A 24882-nucleotide genomic window follows, 5' to 3' on the forward strand; every position below is an offset into this window, starting at 1 on the left:
TCTGCTCCACGGGGGGGCCTGCTTCCTCCCTCTCTCTCTCTGCTTGCCTCTCTGCCTACTTGTGATATCTCTCTCTCTGTCAAATAAATAAATAAAACCTTAAAAAAAAAAAAGAAGGGCTTACAATCCTGAATTCTTCCTCTGTCCCTTTGAGATGTGTGTGTGTGTGTGTCTCCTACAACTCAGCTGGGGAGTGGCTTTCTCAACGATCTGAGAAGCATACCTTTGAAACAGAATCATCAGGAGGGATAGGACACTGGTCTCCCTGTCCCTGTGGAAGGGCAGAATCCTAGCTTCAATCACTGCTGGCCGGCACACACAACCGGCCTCACTGACCCTGATTAACCTTTTGCCATTGCTCACTTCCCTGACTCCTCCAGCTGCTGGTCCCCTCCTGACACCCTCGCTCTCCCTTCACGGTGTCCCGTCACCTCTGTACAAACTGAAATGGAGGGCAGTTCCCGCTTGATGCCCCTGCAGGACTGTGTTACTGATTAAAATCTATCTCTGCCACTTTAACTAGTGTCCAGCTTTATCTGTGACAGCTCCTCGACCACAGCTTCCCTTGGTGAAACTTTCCGCTTCCTTTGAACTTGCTAAGTTACTCTTCCTCGGGGAAGCCTTCTCTGACCCACAGATGGGCTCTGTCCTCCCTCTTTGGAGAACCCGATAACATTCCTTGATACCACTTAACACAGCTTGTGATTAAATTTGTATTGTGTGCTAAATTGATTACCATCTGTCTCCTCAGTGAAGACAAGGAAAACCGATGCAAAAACAATTGTATTTCCATAGTCTATGTGTCTAAGATGTATTTGGATGACTAAATGAATGGATACATGAATGAACAACACTTACTTAGGGTAGTAACAGCTTGAGGAAATACCACAGCAAAAACTGAAAAGAACAAGCTCTGTTTAACTGTGTTTAATTCAGCATTTCTCAAAACTTACTAGAATTTAGTTCCCTTTATTTGTGAAACATCTATCAATGTTTGTGGCAGAGAGAGTTATGTGGTTTCCCCAAACCGACTTCCCCTTTGTCTGGGTTCCTGAATCACTATGTGGAAGGCAAGGAACACCAGCATGGGTCTCTAACAAGATTGAGAAATAAACTTGCAATATGTTAAGCATCTGAGATTTTATGAGTCCTTCACAACAACAACAGCTCGAGTTACCTTAACTAATCACAATATCACAAGGGCCTGATGGAAAACGTTGCTCAGGCTGCAGACTTGGAAAACAAGAGTGCAAGACAGGAAGCCTCCATTTTGATCCATTCTTTCACTTGAAATGCGTGATTTTGTAACTGGAAGAGGACACGGGAGTATAATAAATAATGATATAAACATCTGGTGGACAAGATGACATCAGAAGAAGGATTTGGCAAGAGATAAAACCAATCTGACAAAGACTGGAGGGAAATGCATTTGACAGAAGTCACTGGCGTCATGAAGAGGAAGGCTTGCGAAGTGGAAGGCCTGGAAGGGTATAGAGAACGGACTGGACGACAGTAGCGGTTAAGGTGCCAGCTAAAGATGGGGCAAGAAAGTTGAGAATCCTGACATGAAATCGCAAAGTAAATCTGATATTTTTACATAATGACACAAAATCCTGACCGTATCACCAGGCCTTGGTGAGACAAAGATGTGATTCACCTGCAGCAACGGAAAAATGAGATTTAACCCAAAAGGAAATCTTTACTAGTACTCAAAGGTACATGTTAAGAAGACACGTCTTAAAGTAGTTATGATTTCCCAGGAGAGAGCTTTGAAGAGGGGGTAAAACGTGCTGCTGGGGTACAGATGGGCTGCGGCCAGTGGTCTCAAGTGCGGCCCGAGGGCTTGGGGGGACGCTCTCTACTGAGATTCCCAGAGACTTTGATTGAGTAGGTCTGGCCTGACGTCTAGAAACACGTTTTTCTAACAAGATCTCCAGGCGACTCTGGAATGCAGCCAGTTATAAGGGCTTCATCCTCCCCCACTGGCTTCCTCCTCAGCTGAGACTACAATTTTTTACAAAGGAAGTATGTCAACACGAGTGCAACACAAAGAGACACGTGGGGGTAGCAAAGGGGAGATAACTTCAACCATCTGAATGTCTCTCCAATGTTTAAATGGAAAAAAAATAAATGTCATTTAATCAATTCTTTAAATGCTCTCCTGTCTCAAAAAGTAAAGAAAATAGGGGCGCCTGGGTGGCTCAGTGGGTTAAAGCCTCTGCTTTTGGCTCAGGTCATGGTCCCAGGGTCCTGGGATCGAGCCCCACATCGGGCTCTCTGCTCAGCGGGGAGCCTGCTTCCTCCTCTCTCTCTGCCTGCCTCTCTGCCGACTTCTGATCTCTGTCTGTCAAATAAATAAATAAAATCTTTAAAAAAAAAAAAGTAAAGAAAATAGTGGAAAGAAGTACTAGTCTATACTTATTCTGGACAGCAAAGAAGTGGTTGTTATTATAGAACAAAACATTAGGAAACAGCGATCAATGTCCCTTGAGCCTACGATATTGGACATACCAGTCGTGGGCCTGAGGTTTTAGGGAGTCAGACCTCAAAAGGAGATATGAGCCCATGGACCAAAACAATTAGCAATTAAAGAAAAAAGAAAAGCAATAGAGAAAAGAAAGAAAATTCAAGAAACATGATAAATTTTAATAAAATTAAATTCTGTCCAGAAAAGCTAGGAATAACTTTGGGGGCAATAAAAGAGGAAACCTCTGAAGAAATCAAGTAAGAAGGAACCATGGGGCTATATAAAAGCTTTTTGACCGTTTTATGAGCCCACAGACAAATTAGCTACACTCTGGGAAATAGCACATTTAGGAAAAAAAAATGTCTATTTTTAAAGCTATGATTAGGGCAAAAGAAAGATCAAAATATGGATGGATTGACACTTGCAGAAGAGAGCATAATGTGATAAAGGGAAAAACCGAAACATGCCTAGAAGAATTTTGAAACTAGAAGAGACACTGAAATCCAATTTATAAGATTAAGACAGGCAATTCCTTTAAATGCATTTCTGGGGCTTAAGTGAATTACCTCCTGCAGTACTGAAAGGTACAGTCCCTACAGAACAAATGGTGTAATCTTGTTGAATTCATGAATGTTTAAGAAATGTTTTAACACATCATTAGAGCCATACTCAACGATTCTGCCTCTGCTCCCACATACCGTCTATGAGCAACGCTGGCCAGAGGACTGGACTTCACTGCTCCTGGCCAGAGCCGTCCTACTGCCCAGAGGAGTAGCTATTGATAGGTGGGCGAGATCCATGCCTTTGCTGTCAGGCTCAAAAGGATGAGCTCCCTATGCTGGGAATATTTTGCCAAAGGAGGCCTGTTTGTTGCAAGAGCTTGGGGCAAATGGTCATGTGGAGTCATTGTTGGTGGGGCCGTATGGAAGCTAAAACAGTGAGGCTGTAGACATGCAGAGGAGAGAGATGAGAACGGCGTTTACTCCTGCAGGGAGACGCCACTAAGCTGCCTTTGTTCCTGCCCTTCCCCAGCTTTTTAGTTAATTGCGTGTGTCGTGGCGCTTCTTACTTCCCTTAGACCAGAGCCCTTTCACAAAGCTAATGGTCTAGTTTGAGCGTGTATCTGCAACCAAGAGTATAAAGCACAACACTAAAAAGTAAGAGGACCGTCGGAAAGCTCAAGGGAAGATATTTCAATTTCCAGACTCTAGGAAAGATTTATTCTGGCATCTCATAGGCAAAAAGACTGACAGTAATTCTTGGAAGAATTCGAAGTTGGACACTAAAAATAATTTGTCACAATGTAGCAAAGAAAACCATGATTATAATAATAAATGGCCAGTACTTATCTATGAAGTAGACTATAATAACACAGACTTTTCTCTGTGACGGTATCACTAGGATGGTAGGTCCAAGGGCTTGCAGACACTCCCTCGGTCACCTCTGAGGTTGACAGAGAATTTTGAGTATATACGTAGAGGATGTGTGCTGTCATGGCTAGAAGCACTGGCCCGGCATCATAGGGCCTTGTAGAAAGCCTGGCTTTGGCACCTCTAATGTTTGTGACTGTGGACAACCTGTATTTGCCTCAACTGTCTCGCCTGCCAAATGGGTAATAATTCTTACATTACAGTGTTGCTGTAATAATTACCTAGCAAATAATAAGTGTTCAATAAAGATCAATTATTATTGCCAGGTTTTTGAACAGTGCTATCCCTAAAGTGTTTAATAATAGATCATTTTAGGGATGTCCGGTTGACTTAGTCAGTTGGCCGTCTGACTCTTGATTTTGGCTCAGGTCATGATCTCAGGGTCCTGGGATGGAGCCCTGTGTTAGGCTCCATGCTCAGAATGTAATCTGCTTGAGGATTTTCTCTCTCCTTCCCCCTCTGCCCCTCCCCTTGCTTATACACACACTCTCTCTAAAATAAATAAGTAAATGTTTAAAAAAAATAGACCATTTTAACCAAAGAAACACACCATTTTGGAGTATTTGAAACAGGTACCATCTGACTTTTTAATCAATTATTTTTGAAGAAGTAGGAGGCCAATGCCAATAAGTCTATATGCAAATGAATAATGTTCTACAGACCAAAGAATCAGGGCTTAGAAGGCTTATGATGTGTTTGTATTCTCAGGCAAAACAGTCAAATATAATTTACTAGGAGTAATCTCCCATGTATGGCTATATGAAGCTATTATAGTTCCTGTAAATGTGACCTGGAGAATACAAGTATTAATATAGCCCAACATTATAACTTGATGAACAATAAGCCCATATAACCTCAGCCTATGAAACCAGAGTATCTGAGCCAGATGATAGAGTTCCAGCATGCCTGGCCCTAGTCAGCTTCATTGGAGTGTCGAATCCAAACCTGAGCCACATTTTAAGAGACACTGACAGGGGCACCTGGGTGGCTCAGTAAGTTAAAGCCTCTGCCTTCAGCTCAGTCATGATCTCAGGGTCCTGGGATCAAGCCCCACATCAGGCTCTCTGCTCAGCAGGAAGCCTGCTTCCCCCTCTCTCTCTGCCTGCCTCTCTGCCTGCCTGTGATCTCTGTCTGTCAAATAAATAAATAAAATCTTTTAAAAAGAGAGAGAGAGAGAGATACTGACATACAAGAGAATATGCAGAGAAGGTGTTCCCTGAGAGCTTGCCTCATGAGGACCAGCGAGGGAAATACAGGACAAGGACTGGAGAAAAGAAGCTCTGACTTCGTGCTATTCCCTCAGGAAAACTTGGCAAATCTATGGGCTTAAACTCCCATCTACACTCACTGTGCTTCTTGACACTGTGGTCTCTCGCTCCTGCACCCACTACCCTTCAAATACTGGTCTGCCCAGAGTCACACTGATCACCCCAAGATCCCTCTTGATCCCCTGAGACCCTCTCACCTTGCCCATCACAGTCACCTTCTGCAATGCTCTCTGCCCTCAGCATCCATGACAAACCACCTCAGGGTTTTCCTCCTTCCTCTTCCCACCACACTTGTGCTCCAGGCTGACCTCACATATGCTCGGGCTTCCCTGCACTTCCCTGTGCTGATTTCTCCCAAATCCACCACTTTCATGTGTATATTCAAACACTTATTAGAAGTCCCTTCTTTGCAGAGACCCAGACTCAAAATAAAAATTAAAAAATTGAAATGCAGTTGTAGGATACACAAAGAATCCTTAAGGTTGACTTCCCATAATTTCATGGGCAATATCATCTTACTCCTTCAGGCAAGTGACCCTTCCTCTCATTGAATTTAATTTCCAAATCTGAATCATTTTGTTTTGCCTAGAGGACAAACTATAAAGGATTTGCCTCCCAGTGGGATCTCTACCAACCCACACCCCTCAGCAAGGTTGGGCACCATGTCTGACCAACACCTAATCAAGTCCTTTCGTAATTTTGGCTTTATTAATTCAAAATAACTCAATTCTGGCTGCCATAACAGTCACTCAACTGGGATCTGGCTCAGTTACTTGAAAAACCCTTCAACTAGAAGTTATTAAAATAACGGAAACTAGATTTTGTGTTTATGGCTTTTCTCTTCTTAAGTAGTTATTTGTGCTTTTAAAATTTTCATCATAGACCAGCCATTGTAGGAACTGCTCTGGTCTTGCCCCTTGGCTTACAGAAATGGAAAAAAATCTCCTCCCTCTGGCAACAGTGTCATTCTTTGGAAGGCTTTGCTGAACTTTTGGTTCTCGTTCTGTGTTTTTGCTGCTCCACCATCAGTGTTGCACAAGACACACGGCATGCTTCTAACGTAATCTATGAAGAGGCTCCACTGAGCTGCTCTGCAGTTGCTGGAATAAGTATCTTCGTTTGACAGTTTTTGGACACCTCCAAAAAATTATCTGATGGGCCTTTTTGCTACCCTTCCTTCCTCAATAAGTCCAAACAGGTGGAAACCAGTCCCTGGAAAAGTTCCATCTCATTTCCTCCCCCACTCTTTCTTCCAAAGCCTCCTGAAAGTCCAGGTCAAAGTTTCCTCCCCCTGCAGCTTCGGGTGTTGTCTTCTCATCAGATCGCTCTCAGGGGGTCTGGCGTATCACCACACACACAAGGCCATGAGTTCTCTTTTGGTTTGTGCTCAGGGGAGAGAACTGCAGTGAATGCATAGGAATGATACAAAAAGGTCCGTCTGGAGTTCAGTTCTTTCTCACCAATTAATATCTCTCATTAGGCTGATGCTAAAATATGGCTGCGAGAGTTAATTCATCCTGAACTTAATGACTTCCTATTAAGATCCCAACTCAATAACCAATGCTGGGTCAGAAACTCAGCAGGAGACAGCTCACACCTTCCAAAGGGCATGTGGGCACAATCACAGCTGGCAAAAATGCAGTAAGGTAAGTGGCTCTGTTTGTAGTAGGAACAAGGGGCTTTGAAAGCAACTCTTCCATTTCCTCTAAAGAATGAACAATATCGTGTGAAGAAAAGAAAAGGGTATCTACTCCAGGTAAATGCAATGGGACAAGCGTGCCATGAAGCTTGTGAAGACCGTCTGAACACTAGATCAAGAAAAGTGGACTTTAAAACCATTGTCAAGTTCATGCTTGTCATATTTTCTTTGAATACTAGTAAACATCACTTTCTAGTGGGGAAACCCTATGGCTACAATTCTATAATATTGAACTCTTCTAAATACAAAGCAAGATTTCACCGCAAAAAACTATCTCTCAGAAACAAGAGACTCCCTATATTTAGAACTCCCAAGTCTCTCAAAGTACAGGCAGCTTTCTCTTTGTTCCCCCTTGTTTTTCTTTTTCTTTGTTTTGAAAAACAAATGGGCTCTTTGGAAAAGATATGTTAACCTCAAACAGCCTCAATCAACACTCAATTTCCTAAAGAATTGGTTAAAAAAAAAAGTAAGAAAATTTTGCAAAGATAAAGGATTTTTTTTTCTGAAAAATTGGTCTTTAAAGTTACAAGGGCTGGATGTTCGAAGTCTTTGTAAGCAAGACTTCAAAAAGTCACTGATCACCCTAAGAAGAAACCCACTAAGTCACTGTGTTGTTGATAGGTAGCATGGGTTGGGGGAGATGTCCTAATGCTATCAGAGTGGGTACTTGTCACTTTAGAAAAGATCTGTAGTGAAAACATTATATGTGGATTCAAAAGTATTATATATGAACAACATAGAACAATACAAAAATGGTGTGTTAAGTGGACTTAAAAAGTGATTTTATTAATGATGAGAATTTGATGTCAAAATACTGTTAGTGGTTTCAGTAAAATTATCTTGCAGAGTGTGGAAGTGGAAGCCATAATTTCTAAGCTAATATAATTACTTATATAATTTTATATATGAATGCATAATCATACTCACAAATTAAGCAAAATAAGTAGGTGCCTAATTTTTCAAGCTATAGCCCTAAAAAGTCACACATGGAAGTTAGCAAATAAGCTTTTAAGAATAAAGTATCTTTTTGTAAAAATAAGAGATTATCTGATATTTTGGCCTACCTAGTTCTCAAGCAGTTTTCATTGAATAGCATCGTATACAAAGAGTCAAATAAATGCCACAGGTGGTCATTATCAGAACAAATAGAAATTTCCATTTTACTGAAAGAAAAATGAACTGAAATGCACTTAAATTTAAAAATAAAAACAAGGCTCAAAATCATGATTTCTAGTATCAGGCAAATCAGGTATTAGATAAATCCAGGTACCCAAACATTTTCGGATATCCAGTTTATAGACAATAAACATAAAAACAAGTTAACACAAAATTAACACAAATTAGAAGTTATTCCTTTACTCCTGGATTATTGAAATAATAGGAGGTCAGTCAGCCCAGAAATCATACTGAAACCTAAAAACATAGACAATTTTCTGTGTATATAATTTAGTAAATTAGATATCCTTAATAGTAACATGAGGCAGTGAAGGAGACACGAGATATACCTGTTGAAATACCACGGGTAGCTGGAGGAGTGCGGATGCATAGAGCCACACAGACTCGTTCTACAGAGCACGATGATTTCTAGTTTGGCTTGCCTAACTTGATCTGAAAATGCAGTGGTTTATTTAGCTTCAGAATACATACCTCTAAATAGTCTGTCAAGCAGTTTACGTGATTTTCCAATTCAAATGCTAAAAATGTGTAATTCACCGTGTTGCCGGTAGTTGCCTGGATGGTCCAATTGCAACGCTGATTGTCCGAATAGGGACCTGGGTAATGTATACTCTCTAAGAGGCCGTAGGTTCGGTTCACAATCGTCACGTTCCTACATGCTGAAAAAAGGAACCAGGATTATTGAGAACCACCATCATGTATTTCATTGTTGCTCCCAGATGGGTGAGATTTTCCTTTAAGAAAACAACTAGGGGGTATGGAGAGGGCAGTTGGGTTATGGATACTGGGGAGGGTATGTGATATAGTGAGTGCTGTGAAATGTGTAAGTGACGATTCACAGGCCTGTACATATGTTAATAAAAATAATTAATAAAAAAGAAAACTAGATTAAAGTATATACATAGTTTATATATTATATATTTGTATATATTATGTATATTTATCGTATATATGTTTATGTGTGTGTATATATGTATACAGTACAACATTTTTATAGTGAAAGGGTCTCCACTTAGTACAAACATAAAATAATACTTCAGTGAACTCATACATTTTAAAGTGTCATGAAAATTGCCTTTTAGGCATCAAATTCCCGTGAACGGGTGGACAGCAGACTAACTCAGCACTACTCAGAAAGCAGTCTGATTTGTTTATTTACAAAAGTGCATTAAATATTCTATGCTTCTCTTTTTCTAACTTCAATGTTTGGAAGGAACAGAAATCCTGACCTTTAAATTCAACAGCTTAAAAACACGAAGTTCTATGTGAATGCTAAAAATGAGTAACAGCATGGCTTTGTTGAACATTCAAAAGTCAGCATGAAATTCACAATAAAGGCTCCATTATTCCTCTAGTTAGTCATCAGGAAGTACCAAATGAATGGAGGGAATGTAAAGGATATGAAGAAGAAACAAAAAACTTAAATTTTGAAAAAAGTCTTCCAACTACAGGTGGCATTTTCCTCAGCTGAGTTTGCAACAACACTATACCAGGTACCTCAAGGTGTGGCTAGTCCCGGGAGTCAGTGCCAAACACAACCCAAACTAAGGGCTTGAACAAGGCATATACATCCCTTTTCTCAAACCTTGTCCACATTGTCTGTATGATGTGTGATAAAAGAGAATGAGAAAAATAAACATTATATTTAAAAAATAGCCTCTGAAAAATGTGGTTCATATATGTACTTCTATTACTATAGTGATGACTGACAGATGACTAGAACATTATATATATAGATAGATAGATAGATAGATAGATAGATAATCTTTGGTATGGAAAAGTATACCTTTGTAGCTCTTCAGAATCTTTCTTGCTAGAGCAGGGGAATACTCAAACTATTTCTCATTAGAGAAATTTCTCTATTCTCATTCCTCTATTCTCTATTATCATTTCTCTTTTTGTCCACAAAGGAATTCTAAAGGACAATGTCATGGTCTTAAATGCCTGTGAGAAGTTATAGCAATCAGGCAGAGAGGCAGTGTGTGCCACGATGCCTACAAGTCTGGGCAGAGGAAAATATATTCCATGAAACCACATGGGCCACTCTCAGTGCTCAGAAATTCTACTATTTGCAAACCTCCAATTTCATATGACAAATTTTACAGAAAATCTCACAGGTTAGCTCTGATTTTGCCTTTAAGGACCTATATCCCATGTACGCTGTTACTCCTTCAGTGTTCCGAAATTACAAGAGAAAAATAAAATAATCACAGGAATAAAAGGGAGGAATCTTTAATAAATAATCAGTCTATAACCAAGAAGCAAATTACCACAGCAATAATAAAATTAGAGACATATTCGACCAAAAAGATCTATTCCTGAGAGAATTTAGGAGAGCTTTCCATAGACTATGCTGAAATTCTGAAGAATAAAAGCATTTTATCATTAAAACTCAGTATTCAAAACTAGAATTCAGCCTAACCTTCAACTGTAAGTGAATGTGAATATTTGCAAATTCACACATAGTCAAGATCAAACATTAATACGCTTTCAATGAATTCAAGGGGATTTTGTGTGTTCAGTTTATGATCTTGTGACTTGCAGTTCTATTTTTTTTTTTTTTAAAGATTTTATTTATTTATTTGACAGACAGAGATCACAGGTAGGCAGAGAGGCAGGCAGAGAGAGAGAGGAGGAAGCAGGCTCCCTGCGGAGCAGAGAGCCTGATGTGGGGCTCGATCCCAGGATCCTGGGATCATGACCTGAGCTGAAGGCAGAGGCTTTAACCCACTGAGCCACCCAGGCGCCCCTGCAGTTCTATTTTTATGTAACTTTGTCAAAATATAGATAAATTTAGGTGTAGTGGACAAGGAACGTACTTTCTAAACCACAAGTGTTTATTAAGTAACATAAATTCAAGGAAGCCTTGTTTTCTTTAAATGTCCATATTGAAACTAACATTAGAAAGTATTTAGTTCTAGGGGCGCCTGGGTGGCTCCATTGACTGGGCAACCGACTCTTGATGTCAGCTCAGGCCATGAACTCAGGGTGGTGAGATGGAGCCCTGCTTCTGCTCTGTGCTGAGCATGGAGCCTGCTTGGGACTCTTTCCCTCTGTCCTTCCCCCGCCACTTGCTTGTGTACATGGGCATGCACACGCGCACACTCTCAAAAAAAAACTCTCAACTCTCAAAAAAAAAAAAAATTAATTCTAGACCTTGAAGGTGCTTTCATAATGGTGTTGTTTAATCTCCTTTTAAGAAATCATGGAACCTCAGAGAGGAAAAGTGATCTTCTCAGAGATTAGGAGCCAGGAAAAACCTCTGGGATGGGATCCTTGACCCTTCGTACAATATTCTTTTCATTCTACCATGTGGCCTCATAGGAAAGTAGATTTTCAAATGACATCGCTACAATGACCAGCTTTTTCCACAATAAAGACTGTACTAGGAGCAGCTGGTGACTCAGTCAGTTGAGCCTCCACTCTTGGTTTCAGCTCAGGTCACGATCTCAGGGTCCTGGGATCAGCTCTCCATGGGGCTCTGTGCTCAGCAGGAAGTCTGTTTCAGATTCTTATTCTCCCTCTACCGCTCCCCCCACTTGCTCATTCTCTCTCTCTCTAAAATAAATAAATAAATTTAAAAAAATGTGCACTTTACATCTGATTTATAAGAATATAGTTTCCGTTGGGACACCTGGGTGGCTCAGTTGGTTGGACAACTGCCTTCGGCTCAGGTCGTGATCCCAGAGTCCCAGGATCGAGTTCCGCATCGGGCTCCCAGCTCCATGGGGAGTCTGCTTCTCCCTCTGCCCTCTCATCACTCATGCTCTCTCTCACTGCCTCTCTCTCAAATAAATAAATAAAATCTTTTTTTTTTTTTAAAGATTTTATTTATTTATTTGAAAGACAGAGATCACAAGCAGTCAGAGAGGCAGGCGGGGGTGGGGTGGGGAAGCAGGCTCCCTGCTGAGCAGAGAGCCCGATGCGGGACTCAATCCCGGGACCCTGAGATCACGACCTGAGCTGAAGGCAGCGGCTTAACCCACTGAGCCACCCAGGTGCCCAAATAAATAAAATCTTAAAAAAAAAAAAATACAGTTTCCCTTAATAAAAATTAAGATCCCATTTGTGGCTCCTGGGAGGCTCAGTAGGTTAAGCCTCTGCCTTCGGCTCAGGTCATGATCTCAGGGTCTTGGGATCGAGTCCTGCATCGGGCTCTCTGCTCAGCAGGGAGCCTGCTTCTCCCTCTCTCTCTGCCTGCCTCTCTGCCTACTTGTGATATCTCTCTCTCTCTGTCAAATAAATAAAATCTTTAAAAAAATAAAAATTAAAGTACCATTTGAAGTATAAGACCAAAAAAAAAAAAAAAAACAGTGTAGGAGATTCTATGTGCAATGGAATAATGTCTAATTAGAAGATTGTAATGTTTGATAAAATGAAAACCCATTTGCTGTTAACCTGCTATGCTGATCTTTAGTCAAATGGCAACACTCTCAGCATATTAAATACTCCATTTTGTATAACTTACCACATGCTTTAGCTATATGGCATTAAATTTAATGCTGAGCACTTTTCTGTCAAGTAGAATTAAATTTTCTCGTAGAGAGCAAAGATTTATTTCAATTGCTCAAACCAATGGGTTATTCTCATTTCCATTTGTTTCACTATCAGGAGATTGAGGACCCACCAAAGGCACGGAGCAGCCAGAATGAATACTTACTCTGCTGGTATTTGGCTAGGAAGCCACCTCCTTGTTGACCTTCATCTGTCCTGAATTTTAAAAACATGCTGTCTCCACTAGAACGGATGAGAGGCGGTTTTTCATTCCCACAAAGCTGACTTAGCAAATGAGAGCTGGTACTTGGGCCGTCATACACCTTTAATGAAACATTTTAAAATGTCAGAGGTTTGTGGCCATAGACATTATCTAAAGGACTCCCAATTCTTAACAAGTGGGAAAATACATGGAATGCACGACATAACAAAAGAGGAGCCCTGAATCAAAATATCAAAATATTAAAAATTATATTTAAATGTCTATAAACGTAGGTAGTGAACGTGGGCCATTTAGCCATGGCTGGGTATAATGATAAGGGGGTAAACCCAGGCTGAAATCTGAGGGTTAAAAATGAAAGACTAATATGTATTTTTGAGACCATAGCTATGTTCAGCTGTTCTCCTTGTTTTTGATTTCACAGTTTATAATTTACAACATTGTAATACATTTTTTATTTAGGTTTTTTTTTCCCATGGTCAAGGACGGATTGCTGTACTTATGAAGTCCTACCTGATGACTTCAATTATCTTCTCTAATTCACCAATATAGCCCTCTACATTGTTATTTTTTTTTTAAAGAATATGTAGAAATGACTCCTTTTGGGAGATTTTAATCATATCTTAACAGCCCATATTCAATATATTTTAAATACTTAGTATACCAATCCTTTCAATAATACCTGCCATACTTAGAAGGCTGTCATTTTCATCACATTTTCTTTTTTCTCTTTTCTTTGGTTTGAGCTTTTTATGTGGATATTTTAAGTATTCCCCTTTCCCGAATTTCAAAGAGAGAAAAAATGGGAGCAGTGAAATAAACCAATGAACCCCATACGTACCGCCAGATAATCCGACGTGCAGTTTGGGTGATGCTCCAAGTGGAAGTCTTCAAATTCCAGTTCGAATGGGCTGCCGTGGCTGGATTTCAACCTCCAATAGCATTCAGAGCTGTGGTAGTAGGGCATCGGGTAGTTGGGAGAAGTGAACACGCCAGTGGGAGTCGTGAGATTGCCCCCACATCCTACAGGAGAAAGAGATGAGATGACCCAGATGTTTTTCTTCTTGGTAAAATGGAATTCTCCTGTCTATATCAAACTGGGGTTACTGCTACTCTCTTTTGTGGCAGAACACAACTGCGTCTCCAAAGAGTAGCTAGCCTATGTCAACATCCTCTCCTTCTCCGAATCCTGATGACCAGCTTAAGGAAAGATATCGTGGAACCAGGATATTTCCACTTGTTCATCCTCGAAAACAAAACCAAAGCAGTGGCTATTAATTCAGAAATATTTGTAATGTTGAAGTTTAGTACAGAAAGTAATGACAAAATACAGCTGAAAAAAAAACTGGATGAGAGTATGGCAGTCTATGAATCAAGAAACCAATCAGACCAGATTCTCCAAGGAAAGACAGCTCTTTCCCATTTACCGGTCAATGATCCATCCCAGTTAACTGAGAATCCAGGCCCTGAGCCAAGGAAGTCACTCTTAAATTGTAACCATAGTTTGTTGCTGTGAGAGATGATTCTTGGAGGTGGATTTGAGCCACAGTATGTTCCCAGGGATGGCGAACTTTCATAGCCTCCATCTCTGTGGTAAAACACAGATGAGATCATTTATTGGTTATTGATAATATTACTGTATAAACATTTAACATTATTTGAACTTTGAGATTGCAACAGATCAGTTTATGTCAGTCAACCTTTCTTCAGAATACTCCAAGTCACAATTTCAAGTTTTCAATTTTTCACTTTATTAAATAGCATTTGAATAGCTTAAGAAGGAACATCATTTTTGGTTCATGCGACATTTTATATAACCAATTTCAAGCTGAGAGAAGCATCTGGCAAATGTGTCAGAGAATACAGAGAGAATGAATATGTAGAAATTACATACATAATATGTAATGGAATAAAGAAACCATAATTATTAACAGTATAAACAAACTTTGCTTAATTTTACAGAGAAAACTGAAATGTTTTCCTTCTATTTGGAATTTTTCAAAATTTAATCTTATATTTGACATATTTAGCAAAATTTTGAAAATAATTCTTCCCCAAGAACTTTTGGGAGTCTTATATCTACTTTGTAATCTGTAGCTTTTTCAAGCTTAAAAAAAAAAAAAAACCAGGGGTGGGAGTGGGTTCACTCAACATTAAAATCTAATGATTAATTATTGTAAATTCAGAATTCATGTTATTTTGGCATGAGATGATACAATTGTGATTTATTATTTTAGTACCTCACTTTACATCATAGAATAAAATGTGTTATAAAAAAGTATAATATTCCAGGCTTTCAAAAAGCCAAATAGAAATTTTAACTAAATACACACCAAGTTGATTAGTCTGATTAATTCAATGTAATGATCTGAGTAGATAGCAACATATAGGTTAACTTACTTCTACTGCAAATATAACTTTTTAAACTCATTCTCTCTAAATACCAAAGAAGTAAAGAAGAAAAGGTCTCACACTAAAATTCACAAGCCTAGACTTTTATTAGTTGAACACAAAAAAACTTCCTAAAAACTTTATGGTTGTTATCTTACCATCATTTTTGTGATTTAATTAGACTGAATGGACAATGAACAGCCTAAAATTTAAATTTATTTTCCCATAAAGTAGGTTTTTAATAATTGCAAGGATCTAATTTCACAGTAGTAGTACATCTGTTTAATCTGTCTAAATAAAATCTGGAGTTTATTTTAAAATATTCTCAATAAAATAATCACTTCAAAATAACCACTGAAACTTATGCAATTTTCTGGTTTTCTTCTGTTAAATCAGGGTCCACATGGCAAGCTTTGTATCTTGCAAGAAAGGGCACATCAGTCCGCTTTAGAGAGAATTTCCATGTGTTTTCTTCACCCTTTCCAGGAAAGATTATGAATGAAAACCAATAACAGAAAAGGTGATGAAATAAAAGGTGCTTACCTGATTTCCACAAAATCTATACAGTGCCCACCAATGGCCTCCTCCAAAGAGAAATTTGTGAAGTGTAATGCAATCTGTTGGCTGGTTTCCACCGTGATCCTATAAATGCATTTCCAATTGTTGGGATAATTACCAGGGAAGTTTGGAGAAGTGAAAGTCCCAGATTCTTCTGTATAGTCTTCCATGCATGCTGTGGGAAGAAATACAGCATAATGGAGAAAAGAGAAAATAACAGGCTATATCTATAAGACATTCAGTGATACACATTTCATCAATTTATGACAATGTACTTGATTTTCAATAGGCCATTGAATGTTAAATAATGATTTCCTTTCAAAATAAAGATTTTTTAAAAATCTCAAAGGCAAAAATAATTTTTAATAGTAAGCCTAAGAGGGGCGCCTGGGTGGCTCAGTTGTTAGACGTCTGCCTTTGGCTCAGGTCATGATCTGAGTCCTAGAATCGAGTCCTACATCGGGTTCCCTGCTCTGCAGAAGGTCTGCTTCTCCCTCTCCCACTCCTTCAGCTATGTTCCCTCTCTCGCTGTGACTCTCTCTGTCAAATAAATAAATAAAATCTTAAAAAAATAATAGTAAGCCTAAGTAAGCTACGTAGTACAAATCGTTATATATATCCTAACTTTTTAGATCTTGGAAGTGTTATAATGTTTTAATTTATGCACATTAACCTAAACATTAAACATTAGGCTCAACCATGGAAATCATAGAGGGGCGCTAGAAATGATTCAGTTCTGTCCTCCTTTTTATTTATTTATTTTTTTTAGATTTTATCTATTTATTTGACACCGAGAGAGAGAGGTCACAAGTAGGCAGAGAGGCAGGCAGAGAGAGAGGGGGAAGCAGGCTCCCTGCTGAGCAGAGAGCCCGATGTGGGACTCAATCCCAGGACCCTGAGATCACGACCTGAGCCGAAGGCAGAGGCTTAACCCACTGAGCCACCCAGGCGCCCCTCTGTCCTCCTTTTTATAACCTTCCTTTAAAATGGTTTTCATCGGGATGCCTGGGTGGCTCTGTCGGTTAACCGGCTGCCTTCGGCTCAGGTCATGATCCCAGCATCTTGGGATGGAGTCCTACATCCAGTTCCTTGCTTATCAGGGTGCCTGCTTCTCCCTCTGCCTCTGCCTGCCACTCTGGTGCCCATGCTCTCTCTTGCTCTCTCTCTGACAAATAAATAAATAAAATGGTTTTCATCAAAGCATGCATTTATGAATAATAACAAAGCAGGTATCTCGGCCACGTGAAGAATAGAAGGTAAGTGTTGAGAAGGCTGAGCTTGAATCAATGCCTCCCTCAAACACGGACAAGCTATGTGACCTTGGGCAGATTACCTCACCTCTCTGAGCCTCTTCTCCCAAATGGGGATGGCAACTATATTTGGCTCTATATATATGTGTTAGAGAATTGCACAATTAAATGGTTTGGCACATGGTACATGCTCAATAAATGGTAGTAATCGTCATTATGTTTCAAAACAGTTCAGAAAAGTATAGAAAAATTAGAACATAAATGATAAGGAATAAATCAGACCATTCACATTAAACATTAAGATACTTGGAGGGGTGCCTCAGTGGAACTCTTGGTTAAACGTCCTGCTCCTGATTTCAGTTCAGGTCATGATTTCAGGGCCATGGGATGGAATCCCACATCTAGGCTGCTGGAGAGTCTCTCCCTCTCTCTCTCAAATAAATCCTCAAAAAAATAATACTTGGACAATTTTATGCTGTAATTCAGTATTAACTGTTCTACTTTTAAGAATTTTAACTTCACCTATTCAGTCCATCAGGCTCTATATTTACCAACCACCCCACTCAATCTCCTATGCCCTTCAAATCTGAGATATTTTCCAAAGAAAATCCAGTTTCAAGCATTTTTAATGTAGTTGCAATTGTATCTAGTAGTAACATAAATCTAGGTAGGGTCCAGGAGTTGACACAGGCCTCCTACTAAAAGGTTCTGAGGGAGAATAAGCTATTATACTTTATTAAGGGTGAAAAAAGAAAATGAGGATGTTTGGATGTCTAATTTCCCATTTGTTGCTGAATAATCACAGTCAGAAGAGAGGAGCCACTGATATTGAGAGTACAAAGATACAAAGAGAATATTACAAGTCCTTGGGGCACCTGGGTAGTTCAGTTGTTAAGCAGCTGCTTTTGGCTCAGGTCACGATCCCAGGGTCCTGGGATCGAACCCCACATCCAGCTCTCTACTTAGCGGGAGGCCTGATTCTCCTGCTCCCACCACTTCCCCTACTTGTGTTTTCTCTCTCTGTGTGTGTCAAATAAATAAATAAAATCTTAAGAAAAAAAAAGAAAATATTACAAGTTCTACTACCTATGTATAACCCTCAGAGGAATGGTACTCATCCAATATTTGACTTACTCTATTTTAAACAGCAAGCCAGCAAGGTTTTACTTTATTGAAAAAAATTGAAAGTGTTATTTAACTTCAATTATGAATACTGCATAGTTTTCTGCAGTCTGCCAAGAAATATTCCTTCAAGGAGGAAGGATGGAAGGAAAGAAGGAAGGGGAAGGGCAGGAGGAAGGCAGGGTCGGGGAAGAGAGGGGAAGACAGAAGGGGGTGTAGAAGTGGTCTAGTAAGTATTTCAAATCAATAATGAGTATTACTACGATAACAGTTCATGGATCAAATGTACATTAAATGAAGGTTATGACGCAGTCTCCCTGAGCAGATAGAACTGGCAGACTCATTGACCACCCCACATTCAGATAGTTTTAGCCAGTCAGTCAAATATCTAGAGCAAATCTATATGTCATTTGTTCTTAGAGATAATATTTCATGCTTACCCACTCTACTTCCAGAAGGGAAATACAACTGTACTGGATATTTCTAATGCAACTTGCAATTAGTGTGCAGGTGAATGGTTTGTATGAGCAGGATCTCATGTAAAAGAACCAATTCAACAAATATTTGAGAAGTAATGATGATTTATTTTCCTGTACCTTGTCCATATGCAAGGGACTACTGTGCCACAATTGGTATTTGTTTTTTAACCCCTACTGAGATTTTGACTTACTCATTAAGCTTCTTTTCTGTCACAAGGGTAAATATAGTCCCTTATGTATTCAAATGGTCCTCACACTGTTCACTTTGAAATGTTTTATCTAACAACTTCCCTTCTACCCCAACACACCATTAAACAAATAAACTCAGACATCATTTCAAGTCAAAGTCAAATATCACTTCTTCTGTGAAACTCCTCCAAATCAAGCAGAATTAATTTTCTTGTGTTCAATAAAACTTTATGCAAATAGCAATTTAAGCTCCCAAAATACAGAATTGTGGCTGTCTTTATGGGAGTACATTTCCTCTACTATGTCTGAAAATGTAAACAGGACCTTATTAACAATTATTAACTGTCACTTACCACATTATCTGGACCAGAATACATCTAATAAATATTTGTTAACATTTTATTACATAACTATGTATTGAAAACTGCAAGGGTGGGACAAGTCTCTATTTTCTTCCCACTTTCTCTCTCCCCATCCTATTCCCCCCTCCACTTTTCTTATCTCATGTTCCTGCTCTCTCGCCTTCCTATTCCTTTACTGAGTAGGTTAAGATTCTTTAATATTTTATCATGTTTCTTCAGTCTAAACTATAGAAATCTCTTCTTCCAGCCATGACAAATAACAAGTACTAAACTAGCTCCTCTCCATAACAACTATGAAACTGGGCAAAATATGAGGCACCGGGCAATGGGCAGTTCAAGATTGTGATCCTTGACAGAAAATTCATGAGGCAGAATTCTATTTCCTTGGCTCTTTATGCAGAATTTTCTGATCACAGCAGTTTGCTCACATCCAAGTAGTAAATGACAGTACTGTTCAGCTGAGGAAGCAGGAATCTGAGTTTAGGGCTGTCGAAAGAGCTGGGACTGCAGGGAAATGCTCCAGTAGGGAAGAACTACACAGAGAGGTAGACCAGCCATTTGTGTAAAGTTCCCCATGTATTCTTGCCTGAGCCTGGGCTGGGCATACATGAGGTGAGTTCAAAAGGCATGCAGAGAGTAGCTGCTGCTGGGCTGGATACAGAGGCCAGGCAATACTGGGAGAGTATGGAGTTCTCCCCCCATCAGAATCCCCTCTTTTACATGTCAAACACCCATCTGAGAACTGGAAAGGCCACACCTTAGAAATGAGGACCATGACCAAGAGTAAGCTTTCCCGAATTTCCCTACTAAAGTGTAAGTCTTGACAAGGCCTGCAGGAGCAAAACTTAGAGGTTGAGACCTACCTAGTTAGAAGGACTTAGGAAACACCTGGGGATTTTCACAAATATGCCTTAACAAATACAAAATACAAACCTATACAAGTACATAAAATAATCAGCTAAATATTGAACTTCCATAAAGCTTCAGAGAAAGAGAAAGCAGAGTCTTTACACAAATCCTTTACCATATTCAGCATAAAACTCAAAAACCGCTACTACTAATACAAATAAACAAAGAAATATAAATCATAGTCAATAAAAAATGTGACCTTGTGACTCAAAGATGGCCAGATATTAGATTAGCAGACAAAAACTTTAATACAACTACTAAAAATATGCTCAAAGACTTAAAGAAAAATACAGCCTCAATGGTAAACACATAGAAAATCTTGGCAATACAAAGGAAACTATTAAAAGAATCATATGGAAATTCTATAATTTAAAAGTACATCAACTGACCTGAAACTAATAATAATACTGTATGTTAACTCAACTGAAATTAAAAATAAAAAGTATACTAATTGAGATTTAAAAATTCATGAATGGGCTTAATAGAAACTTTGAGGGAGAAGAAAAAGGATCATTGAACTTGAAAGTGTATGAATAGAAATGGTTTAATCTGAAGGAAAAAAGGGGAAATGTGCAGAAAAGTGAACAGATTCTCAAAACCTAGAAAAAAAATTACCAAATAGTTTAGCACACATATAATTGGAGACCCAGAAGGAGAAGATAATGAAAATAGGTAAAAAAGAAAAAATATAGTGACTAAAATTCTCCCAAATTGACTTAAAAAATCAAATTATCTTCAAGGAGTTGAGTTAATCCTAAGCAAGAAAAATAAAAGAAAATCACACTTGGGTACCTCAAACCACTGAAAAACAAGTACAAGAAAAATAAAGGAGACAGAGGAAAAAATGACAGATTATATACAGGAAAACCATGATTTGCATAGTAGCTGCATTCTAATGAGAAACAATGGAGGCCATAGTCTCTCATGATTCACCTCCCCTTCCAGTTTCTCCCAACTCCCTTCTCCTCAATGATATTTGTTATGGTCCACAAATAAGTGAAACCATATGATAATTGACTCTCTCTGCTTGACTTATTTCACTCAGCATAATCTCTTCCAGTCCCGTCCATGTTGCTACAAAAGTTGGGTATTCATCCTTTCTGATGGAGGCATAATACTCCATAGTGTATATGGACCACATCTTCCTTATCCATTTAAAAAAAAAAGAAAGAAAGAAAGAAAAGAAACAATGGAGGCAAGAAGAAAATGGAATATATTTTTAAGGTGTTGACAGAAAAAAAGTTTAATTACCCAGAAAAAGTGTCTTTCTTTTTTTAAACTTTTTAAAAAAATTTATTTATTTGAGAGACAGAGAGCATGAGCGGAGGTGGCAGCAGGAAAGGGAGAGAGAATCTCAAGCAGACCCAACACGGAGCATGAAACCCAACTAGGGGCTCCACCCCACAACCCTGATATCATGACCTGAGCTGAAACCAAGAGTTGAAAGTTTAACCAACTGTGCCATTCAGGTAACCCCTGATAAAGTTTTTTCAAAATGAGAGTGCAAAAAGGACATTTTTAGACAAACAGAAGCTGAGAGAATTCATTACTAGAAGAACAATACTACATGAAAAACTAAGAATGTCATTATGCCAAAGACAAATTACACCAGAGGGAAACATGTATGTATAAGAAGGACTGAAGGCCTGGGTGGCTCAGTTGGTTAAGCAGCTGCCTTCGGCTCAGGTCATGATCCCAGCGTCCTGGGATCGAGTCCCACATCAGGCTCCTTGCTCGGCAGGGAGCCTGCTTCTCCCTCTGCCTCTGCCTGTGCTTGCTCTCTCTCCCTGACAAATAAATAAATAAAATCTTAAAAAAAAAAAAAAAAAAGAAGGACTGAAGGAAGCCAGAAATGGTAAGCAACTAGATAAATGTAAAGATTGCTCTTCTTCCCATTATTTCTTTAAAAGACAACTAATCATTTAAAGCAAAAAAAAAAAAAATAGTAAGGTGGAGTTTATAATATAAGTAGAATTAAAAGATACAATTAAAGTAGCATTAAGAAGAGGCAGACAGAATTACATACTGTTGTGGGGTTATTACATTTGTAATGTGAGAAGTGTGTGAAATACAGTATCAGGTATAAAATATAAGGTGTGAAGTGAAGCAGCAGCATATTAACTCTAAGCAGACTTAGTGATAAGCTAAGAAAGCATTTTGTTAGCCCTTGAGCAAATACACAAAAAGAGATATAATTAAAAAGTTAATGAGAAGGGCACCTGGGTGGCTCAATCGGTTAAGGTCAGTCAGCTCAGGTAACGATCTCAGGGTCATGAGCTAGAGATTCACGTCAGGCTCCATGCTCAGAGAGGAGTCTGCTTGAGATTCTCTCTCCCTCTCCCTCTGCCCCTCCCCCTGCTCATGCTCTAAATAAATAAATAAAATCTTTTTTAAAAAAGTCCATGTAGACAATAAAATGGAGTATTAAAAACTTCTGTAAGCTGAAAAGAAAAGAGAATAGTAGCAAAAGAAGGACATCTATGAAAAACCCAAAGCTAACATGACACTTAGTAATAAAGAATTAAATGCTTTCCTGTTAAGATTAAAAACAAGGCCAATATGTTTGATTTCATCTTGTCTATTCAACATAATACATAAGTCACTCACCATTGTAATAAGGCAGAGAGAGAGAGATTGGAAAGGAAAAAATATAGTAGTTATTGGGGCGCCTGGGTGGCTCAGTGGGTTAGGGCTTCTGCTTTCGGCTTGGGTCATGGTCCCAGGGTCCTGGGATTGAGCCCTGCATAGGGCTCTCTGCTCCGCAGGGAGCCTGCTTCCTCCTCTCTCTGCCTGCCTCTCTGCCTACTTGTGATCTTTGTCTGTTGAATAAATAAATAAAATCTTTAAAAAAAATAAAAAATATATAGCTGTTATTATTCACAGATATGATCATCTATGTTGGATATACTAAGTAATCTATTAAAAAGTTACTAGAATAACTGAGTTTAACAAAGTTACAGAATACAAGGTAAATATATAAAAATCAATTTAACTTGCAAATATGAGCCAAACAATTAAAAAATGAAAGTTAAAATACCATTTATTTGTTTTTTATTTTTTTAAAAGATTTTATTTATTTATTTACTTGTCAGAGAGAGAGAGAGGGTGCGAGCGCACATGGAGCATGAGCGGGGGGCGGGGTGGGGGGTGCAGAGGGAGAGGCAGGCTCTTACTGAATTAGGAACCCGATGCAGGACTCAATCCCAGGACCCTGGGATCATGACCTGAGCCAAAGGCAGATGCTTAACCAACTGAGCCACCCAGGTGTCCCTAAAATATCATTTATAAAAGTATAAAAACATAAAGCACTTGATAATAAGTTCAATGGGAATGTGCAAAAACTCTATAGTGAAAACTTTAAAACATTGCTGAAAGAAATTTAAAAATATTTGAATAAATGGAGAAGTAAAATATGTTTATGGATTGGAAGACTCAATTTAAGATGCCCTTTGATCCTGTACTGATCTATAAATTCAATATATTCTCCATCAAATTCCTAATAAGTTTTGTTTTGATTTTGTTTGATGACTTTTTTAAAGTAAAACTTGAAAAGCTGATTCTAAAAGATCTATAGAAATGTAAAGGATCTAGGATAACCAAAACAACTTTGAAAAATCTGGAGGACTTATACTTTCTGATTTTAAGATACACCATACAATTATATAATATTGAGTCCTATAGAATAGAATGGAGATTCCAGAAGCACACCCAAACATGCATGGGCAACTGATTTGCAGCAAGAATGTAAAAGCAATTCAGTGAAAAAAGGAGAATCTTTACAACAAATAGTGTTTGAACATTAAATACCATTTGTTAACTTGGACACATAATTCATATCTGATATAGAAAAATTAGCTCAAATGGATCATAAACATAAATGTGAAACTTCAAACTCTAAGATTAGTAGAAGAATGTACAAGAAAAAATTCCTCACAACTTTAGCAGGCACAAATTTCTTAGACAAAATACAAAGAACACTAAGCAGAAAAGGAAAAAAGGACATATTATACTTCTGTTCTTCAAACAACACTTTCAAGGCAGGGTAGGCTAGTTTCACACAAAGAAAATATTTGCAGTGCATTTATCTGAAAAGGGACATAATTGTTTCCAGAATATATCACTTAAGACAATAATAAGACAAATTACGCAAATAAAAATGAACCAGTGATTTAATGGACAGCTCATAAGAGATGTATAAATTGTCAATAAGCATGTGAGAACGTTCTCAGCACTATTAGTCATCAGGGACATGCAAATTTAAACAGTGAGGCAGTACTTCACAACTATTAGAGGCTAAACATGAAATATTGACAGTACCAAATGTTGACAAAGACATGGAAAAAGGGTAATTCTCATTCATTGCAGGGAAGAATATAAAATGGTATAATCACTTTGGGGAAAAAAGCCTGGCAGTTTTTCACAAAATGAAAAATAGAATTACCATGTGACCCAGATTCTACTTTTAGGTATTTATCTAAGAGAACTGATGACCCAAGTCCACAAAACAAAACAAAACAAAACAAAAAAACAAAAAAAAAACAGTACATCAATGTTCACAGCCCCTTTTTTCATAATAGCTAAAAATGAAACAATCTAACTATCCAAAATAGGTGAATGAATAACCAAATTATGATATATCTGTACAATGGAAGGCAATTCAGCAATTAAACAAAAAGAACTACTTATAAGTAGAACAACATGACCGAATTTCAGAAGCATTATGATAAAAGAAAGAAGCCAGATATAAAAGGGTATATACTGTGTGTTCCCACTCATATTTGCTTTCTGAACAGAAAAAAACTAATTCATAGTGATAAGAACCAGGTTTGCAGTTGTTGAGATGGATGATTTAGAAGGATCGATCAAAA

At 38.5% G+C, this 24882-nt stretch overlaps 1 protein-coding gene across 1 annotated transcript in view; it reads right to left on the reverse strand.

Annotated features, from left to right (window-relative positions):
- CUBN (cubilin) overlaps positions 1-24882 on the reverse strand; it is a 259483-nt gene that overhangs the window by 174095 nt on the left and 60506 nt on the right. The window contains exons 23-27 of the mRNA XM_044229270.1: positions 15689-15878; positions 14182-14342; positions 13596-13777; positions 12701-12857; positions 8512-8699 (exon numbers count right to left, since the gene is read on the reverse strand). Coding sequence (XP_044085205.1) covers positions 8512-8699; positions 12701-12857; positions 13596-13777; positions 14182-14342; positions 15689-15878 — 878 coding nt within the window. The remainder of the gene's footprint in view (positions 1-8511; positions 8700-12700; positions 12858-13595; positions 13778-14181; positions 14343-15688; positions 15879-24882) is intronic.

The sequence above is a fragment of the Neovison vison genome, chromosome 12 (genome assembly GCF_020171115.1).
Source record: "Neovison vison isolate M4711 chromosome 12, ASM_NN_V1, whole genome shotgun sequence".
NCBI classification, from domain to species: Eukaryota; Metazoa; Chordata; class Mammalia; order Carnivora; family Mustelidae; genus Neogale; species Neogale vison.